Genomic DNA, 7,796 nt, shown 5'->3' with positions numbered 1-7,796 from the left:
CCTCCCTTCTCCCTCGTCATCCTGCTCTTGCTCTCTCTCTCTCTCCCTCTATCGTTCTTCCTTTTCGTTTTTGCTGTGGTCGCTCTTCTCCCCTTTTTTCTTGCCGTGTCTATATATATATATATGTGTGTGTGTGCCTCTATCGACCCTCTCTCCCCTTCTCCCGTTTCTCTCTCTCCTTTAGGGATGGCCGGCCGCCTATGTGATTCTCGCCTTGTGTTGTCTCATCATCCTTGTCTCATGTGGATTCGCACAGCCCTCTCTCCTCGTCCTTTTAGTGGGGGGGGTATCTCTTTCCCTCCCTCCCTCTCTCTCTCGGCCACTCGTGCTCGCCGGCGGCGTCAGTCGTTTATCGTTGTGTAGCCGATGCTGATGGCGTTCTTCATTCGAGCCTTTTTCGCTCTCTCTCTCCCTGTGTGTGTGTGTGTATTCTTCCTTCACGTGCGCGTGTATGCCTGTGTGACTGTCTTTGACATGGGCGGGTTCTCCACGACGTCTCTTCGTTCTCCCTCTCGCCTCTCTTTGTACTGTTCGCTCTCGTGTTGGTCATCTTGCCAACGACAGTTCTTTGACTTTTTGGGGGGAAGCAGGGGGGGGGGGCAGGGGTATTTAGTGTTCGCTAGGTGAATGCCTCTTGTTATTACCATTTCTACCCTCTCCCTCGCCGTCTCCATCCACATACACACATGCGCGCGCGCGAATAAAAAGAAAAAAAAAATAAAACGATCGCTCGTTCCGTGTGTGTGTGTCTGTGTATGGGACGTTTGGCTCCGTTACGGCCGCTGCCCCCTCCCTCCTCATATATCGTCTCAGCCTTCGCGTGGTGGCTAGTGACCGTTTTCGTTTCGAGGGATTTCCCTTTTCTGTCTGTGTTCGCTGTCGTCCATCTATTGTTTTGTGTCGTCGTTCTCTTCGCACAATATGCCCCCCCCCTCTCTCTTCTTGTGGTGGATGGCTGTGGTGGTGCTCTCCTCGGCCTCATCAACCCCCACCGACCCGCCGTTGCACTTCCTCTTTCGTCTTTGTTGGGGGGAGGGAGGGAGGGAGGTGGCCCATGTAAGTGTGCGTGTGTGTGTATACCCGTTGCTGTGGGTTTAACGGCAGGGCTCTCCCCGTGCTGACCGGCGTGCCGTGCCGAGAGGAGGGAAAGGGTGCCGCTATCGGATGACGAGGATAGTAATGCAATTTCTACTGCCACCGAAAGTGCTGCTTATCGTTTTACACGCGTGCGCACACCTCACCTCCCTCCTCCTCCTCCTCTCCCCCTCCTTCGCCTCATTCTTCAAATAAAAAGGAGATTGGAAAACAGGTGAGAGCGTTTGCTGTGTTGTTGCGACGCCGCTCGGCGTTCTTCGGGTGCACCTCTCTCTCTGTCGGGAGGGTTCTTGTTCCTCCGTGTCTTGTCTCTCTCTCACTCCTGTGCTACTTCTTTTTTCTTTGTGCGTGTGCATATCTTCCTATGTCTATGTGCGTGCGTGTGTGTGTGTGTGTCAAGGGAATGGGGAAGAGGAGCTGTGTGCTCCTCTTCTCCGGTTCTGATCAGCACCACTCACCCTCCTCTTCCCCTGTCTCTATAAACCACATTGCTCGTCACGAAGGTCTCTGTCTATCGCTACAGGGTAAGGTAAGGGGGAGGGGCTCTGTGGAGAGGTTCCAAGAGCTACGAAGGCATGTCACCGGTGAATCGCCTGTCCTCTCTCTCTCTGTTTGCCGACCGCCATGAAGGTGCTGATAGTGGAAAGGCCAACTTGCGGCAAAGAAAAAGGTGAAGGAGAGGGGGAGGGGGCGGGGCGACGGTGGGCAAGCGGCGACTCTTCCCCACACACCCCACCGTCACCCCCCCCGACCCGCCGCTGGGCGAACCACCTCTGTGCTCCTCTCTCTCTTTCTGTGTGTGTATGTGTGTGTATCTGCTTTGCTTGTCTCGTTGATGGTGCCCCTATGTGTTTTGTGCTTCTTCTCTCTCTCCTAACACCGACTGGATCTCCTCCCTCCCCCCCCCCCGTAAGGGCACTTGTGTGCGCGTGTGTGCACTCTCTCGCCCTGCTCCTGTCTCTGTCTCCTCCCTCTGAACAGCACCATTTAAGCGGCCAAGAGAGTAAGCGCTGAAGTGGAAAAAAAAACGGAGTTCACCAAAAAGAAACATTTTTTTTTTCTGGAGTGGGGAGGGGGGGACAGCAGCTTGTGGCGCACAGCACCGCCATCGGAATGCGCGCCATGACAGCACTGCATAGCCGCCGCTGGACCATAGCTGTGTTAGAAATGGAAGAATTGAATTCGCTCTGTGGTTCGGTTTTTGTGAGGTGAAGGAGACACACGCACACACACACACACGCAAGCCCTCTTTCTCGAGGGTGCACGTGTATGTGGTTGGCAGCGGCTTGCATTCGTTCCGGATGCGTATGCGGTCAATGCAAGGCGCGTGTCCACGGGGATATGATGGGCAGTTGCCTTTCGGCGCCCACCTCTTTTTTTTTTTTTGCTTCTTCCCTCGCGGAAAACGCGCAACTGTGGGAAGAAGAAAACAAAACGAACGACATGCGGGCGATGCGACCGCCGCTTCATCCGTTCCTTCTCTTCCTCCTCTCTCCACCCCCTCACGACGGTCTAAACAAAAACCTCCCACCTGTCTCCCTCCGGCGTAACGCGTCGGCTCCTGCGACGCGCACACGAACGCCAACGCTAATCGTGGTACACAAGAGACGGGCAGAACATCGTCCGCTTATGTGGAGACACACACACACACGCACACACGATCAGGGTAAGACCAGAGCATTTCTCTTTCTCCCTGCACGTGGCAGCCTCCCTCCTCTCCGACTGTCGCGGCGCATATCGAGGTTTCTTGTACACCTTCTCCCCCACCCCTACCTCCATTATCAACCGCATGTGGGCTCGGCGGCGTATATTCCCGACTGTAGCGGTGCCGGCCACTCCGCACACGGCGGCGCTACGCACCCCGCTCTACGATGAGCAATGCAATGATAAGGCACGAGCAGCAGCCTTAACATTGGAGGACAGCGCCTTCAACTTCGTTTCCGGTCTTGGCTACACTCTTGTCCCCGCCCTCGGCGCTGAGGAAGCGGCAGCGCTGCTGTCGTGGGCACTACCGCCTGAGTGGGCTGGAGACGGCAGCGTGTCAGATGAGCTGCGGGCTTCGCGGCTGGCGGCAGCGCTGCACAACGCCGCTGTTCTCGGTGCGTGTACGCAGGTGGAGTACTTCTTCTTTGGCACAGACAACGGGCACGCCTTTCTCATGCCATTACTGCCTCCACACCTCCTCGAAGCCCTCGTTGCGGAGTGCGGCGAGACCACGCTGCCCGAGCTAGCCCATCTCTGGAAACGCGAGACGGAGCTGGCGCAGGCGGCGGCGCGCGGCGATGCTTTGGCCGCACGCGCCATCGCAGAGGGCGGTCGCGCACCGCTCAACTGCGTCGGCCGTCGACTTCTGCACCGCCACGCCCGCGAGGAGCCGGTGACAGTCGTGGACCACCTAGGTACACTCTTCGCCTCCGCGGCATCTTCTGGGGACACGAGTGTTGCAGTGAGCGTGTTTCATCCTGTACCGGTTGGCATTACGTGTCTGCCGCACCCGTCCGCGGTGCGGAGCACCAGATTATGGGAAGGTTCCGCCTTCACCGCAACGCCGAGTCGTAGCAAGGCTGGGGAAGAGAGCGACACGTCACTGCAAGGCGCGCTGCAGCACTGGCGCAATGCCGTCCACGCCGCCGAGCCCACAGCTGTGTATGTCTTCACTGGCGACGACACCGGTCTCGTGCGGCTGTGGCGTGTCGACGTGGTCGCCCGCTCCTATACGCTGCAGCACGTGCTCATGTGCAGTGCGAACATGACGGGCATGCTGTCCCCTCTCAGCCCGTTTGCGCGCGAGGACAACTCGAAGAAGGTGCCGTCCCGAGATGCCGGCCGCGTCGTGCACTGTTTAGAAGTAGATGAGCTGGCAGGCCGGGTGTTTGCCGGGACAGAGGGCGGTGTGTATGTGTGGGCCATCAACGCATTGCCGTGGCGCGGTCCGGAGTCACCGTCAGCCGACGCGCTCGCCGCGCACCACCCGCTCTGCTGGGACGAGGAGCACCAAGCGCCGCTTCCCTGCGCGTTGTTGCGCTACGAGGCGTCGCTGCGGCATGACTCCGACGCAGGCAGCATGCTTCCTACAGCCTCTAGTGCCAATTCTGAGAAGATTGTGGAGTACCGCGCTTCGCGGCTCGCCAACCATCACGTGTGGGTGCTGCCTGCATCGATTGTGCAGTCGGAGATGGCGCGCGCGATGGAGCGCGGTGGCAGCAGCGCCGGCCAGGTGAGCAGGTGGAAGCCCAAGCACGGTCGTATGGTCACAGGCGGGGCGGCGGTCGGCGTGGTGTGGAACACTGTCAAGCTGAGCACGGCGGCGGTTTCCGGCGGCGGCGCCACAGTGGGCGACCGATTAACGGACACGGTCGTGCCAGTTTCCTTCGAAGGCGGTGAGCTCAGGAATGACCTGCGGGTGCCGCTCAGCTGCGTTGTGCCGGTCGTGTACCCGCTCGCCTTCCTCCGAACGCCAGGGACAGCGTGTTTTGCGCTTCGTGTGCTTGCCGGGAACCGTCGCCTCGTGACCAGCTGTGCCGATGGCAGGGTGTGCGTGTGGACGTGCCGCCCGGACAAAGACGCCTGCACAGCTGTCGCCGAGACCTACGTGCCGCAGCTTGTGACGAGCACACGGCAGGAGCTTCGCGGCCTCGGGCGCCACATTTGCGTGCTGCGCACCCCAGACGTATTCGTCACATGCTCCTACGATGACGGCCTCGTGAAAGAGTGGCACGTGTACGACGAGCCGGAGGCACTGCTGCGGTGTGCGCGTCGCTTCGCCCTGGCGCCGTACCCCTCTGAAGGCAGCAGGGTGCAGCAGCAGCAGCAGCAGCAGCAGCTCGCCGACGCCTTCAAGAGCATGCACAAGCCCAAAACAGCCAACGTTGCGATAGCAGGTAGCAACAGCGACGAGGTGTCGGCGGACGACGGTGAGGATGGCGACGTTGTTGGTGGAATCTCCTGCGCCGCCGCCTACCCCGCCTTCGGTGCTCTCTTCCTCGTTGGCGCCTTCGAGTCCGTCATTCAGACGTACAGCCTCACGGAGGTGGCCGGCTGCGAGCCGCCGCGCGACTACGTGTACAATGGCCACAAGACGGTGCGGCTGCCCGCCTCCATGGCCGAAGACGTCTACCACGAGCTGCCAGCCAAGTAAGCGGCGACAAAGAGGAAGAAAACAGCGCAAAACGCACAACATGTGAGAAGAAACGAGTACATGCGTACACAGACGCCCGACAGCTGTCTCGCGTCTTCGCGATTGCCGTCGTCTTTCAGATGACGGCAGCGTGGCGTTGGCGTAGTTGTCGCCTTTGTTGTTGGGCGTGCGCGTGTGCGTGTGTGGTTTCACTTCTCTATCCCTCTCATCTACGCTTCTCTCGCCCGGGCTCTTCCGTGGGCGCACCACTGACGGCTTCCCTTCGTCTCCTTCGTGCGGCTGCACCGGCAGAAGACTGCAAAACGCGCACACGAAAAACGTACTCCCCTCACCATTGCGAAGTCGTTTTCTTCGCGACCCCCTTTCAGTTTCCTGCATCTCGCATCTCGGCCTTGGTGTGCACATACACACTCCGGTACCAGGCCACGTCAAGACTCGTACACATATGGGTGCGCTTGCCAATGCCGGAGTCCGTGCAGCCAAAGCCAGGCTTTGAATACCCGAAGCGCGCGGCGATCGGTTCGTACTGGTCGAACCGCAACAGAGACGGGAAGCACTTCAAGAACCTCGGTCTTGCATCGTCGTCTAGCGCGTCGGCCGGGAAAGTGATGCAATGGATGCTGTCCCACTCGTGCAACGGCGTCCCAAAGCCGAAAGGAGGCTATGACGCGTTCGGCAAGATCTGGTACGCGCCGTGCAACATGGCCGAGTCAGTGGCGCAGTGGCGGGCGAGTATGAGTAACGACGAAGCGCAGCCAGCCAAGAACCGGGTGTACTGGATCGGTCACTCGAGTCAGCTGCTGTGCCTCTCCAATGGCGTCAACGTCCTCTTCGACCCCATCTTCTCGCAGCGTGCCTCGCCACTGTCGTTTGCCGGGCCGTCGCGCCGGTTCCCGCCGGCCGCCACGGCAGCGCAGCTCCCACCGATCCACATTGTCACGGTCTCGCACAACCACTATGACCACATGGACAAGCACAGCATCAAGGCCGTTGCGGTCCGCTTCCCCGATGCCCAGTTCGTGGTGCCGCTGAAGCTGGACCGCTTCCTCCGAGAGTGGGGTGTGCCGGCCGCGTCTATCACCACGCTTGACTGGTACGAGGCGTGCGAGGTAAAAGGGGTCCGGGTGGGTTGCACGCCGGCTCAGCACTGGGGAAAGCACAGCGCCTTCGACGATAATGAGGTGCTATGGTGCGGCTGGTGTGTCGGCTGGCAGCCAGGCCAGCAGCAGCATCAGCAGAAGCCCGCGTCTACGTGCGAGAAGCCCACCCTCATCTCCTCCAGCGGCATCGAGTCTAGCTCCGAGGTGCTGGTCGAGGCACAGCGGACGTGGAACCGGTACAAGAAGTACTTCTTCGCTGGCGACACAGCGTACAACCCGGATGTCTCGACGAGCATCTACGCTCACTTCGGCCCGATGGATATGGCCGCGCTCCCGATCGGCGCGTATTCACCGCGGTGGTTCATGGCGCGCGCCCACATCGACCCAGAGCACGCGGTGCAGATCTTTCAGGACCAGCACATCCAGCAGGCCGTGGCGGTGCACTGGGGTACCTTTGAGCTCGCCGACGAGCCGCTCGATGAGCCGCCGCAGGTCCTGCGCAAGACCTTAAAGGACGCCAGTATCGATGAGAGCAGGTTCCAAATTATTCCCATGGGCAAGTTCATCGAGTTCTAGTTGGTTCCAACGTGCGCCACCGCGGAGCGCCCAATGATGCACCCGAATGCCCGTCTTCTCCCCTCGGCCCCTTGACAAACGGCCCTTCTTCCACCCTACCCCTGCGCCGGCGTTGTCGTTCGACGCCTCTGTTGCAGCATCGCTCCGCCACCCACCACCACCACGACCTATGGCTGCAGATCCTTGCATTTTTTTTCATCCTTCACGACGATGCCGGCCACCTCAGCGCGTGTGGCATCCGGGTCCAGTACCCACGCTCTGCGCGGAGTCCGCCCTCGGCTACGGCTGCGGGCTCTTGGCGCCGGCGGGCAGGTGTCTGCCGGAGCGGTGCCGTGGAGGCGTGCGGCCATGACCACGCCTCGACCAGCTCTCTACGGATCGCGCCGGTTCCTTGGCGGTATCAGCCCACTATTTTTCTTCGTCGCGATGCGTTCATGCGAAGAGCGATCCACGGGCCTGACCTGCGCTGGGTCGAACGACGCCAAACGGTGTTGCTTGGCCCGATTCCTTCATACAGCCCCGGCGCCACATACCACCAGGGGGGTGAGCTAAGATTGTTTATGCGTCCGTTGGTTCGTGGAAGAGTGAACACGTTGAAAAAAAAAAACAAAGACACCCATTCGTCGCCACCCACCGCGCAGTGCGACGCCGCTCGGCGAGCCAGGATAAAAAAACGAAACATTTCCGCTCTGCCCGTGGGGCCTTCCAACGGCCTTCCTGCTTCTTCTCCATGTGCCCCGCCCCCCCCCCTTTTCTGTTGGCTGCCCCTCCCGCCCTCGCCACCGCCGAGGAACCCCTAAAGGCGGGGCCAAGCCCGCCCCTCCTGGCTGGGCACCACGCACGGCGGCCGCCCCCACACCGAAATACCGCAAAACGACCCCCCCCCC

At 60.4% G+C, this 7,796-nt stretch overlaps 2 protein-coding genes across 2 annotated transcripts; both read left to right on the top strand.

The window, feature by feature from the left end:
* Nucleotides 1-3,253: 3,253 nt before the first annotated feature.
* On the top strand, nucleotides 3,254-5,233 carry LDBPK_131300 (hypothetical protein, conserved; the record flags this gene model as incomplete). The annotated part of the gene is made up of 1 exon (XM_003859293.1): nucleotides 3,254-5,233. The coding sequence occupies one exon, from the start codon at nucleotides 3,254-3,256 to the stop codon at nucleotides 5,231-5,233; it is 1,980 nt and encodes a 659-aa protein (XP_003859341.1).
* Nucleotides 5,234-5,694: 461 nt separating this feature from the next.
* Nucleotides 5,695-6,909, top strand: LDBPK_131290 (hypothetical protein, conserved; the record flags this gene model as incomplete). Its single annotated transcript, XM_003859292.1, has 1 exon — nucleotides 5,695-6,909. One exon carries the CDS (start codon nucleotides 5,695-5,697, stop codon nucleotides 6,907-6,909), a length of 1,215 nt encoding a protein of 404 aa, XP_003859340.1.
* Between the last annotated feature and the right edge of the window lie 887 nt (nucleotides 6,910-7,796).

The sequence above is a fragment of the Leishmania donovani genome, chromosome 13, assembly GCF_000227135.1.
Source record: "Leishmania donovani BPK282A1 complete genome, chromosome 13".
Taxonomy (NCBI): domain Eukaryota; phylum Euglenozoa; class Kinetoplastea; order Trypanosomatida; family Trypanosomatidae; genus Leishmania; species Leishmania donovani.
The sequence above is the reverse complement of the archived record's forward strand: the minus strand, read 5'-3'. Positions and strand labels throughout refer to the sequence as shown.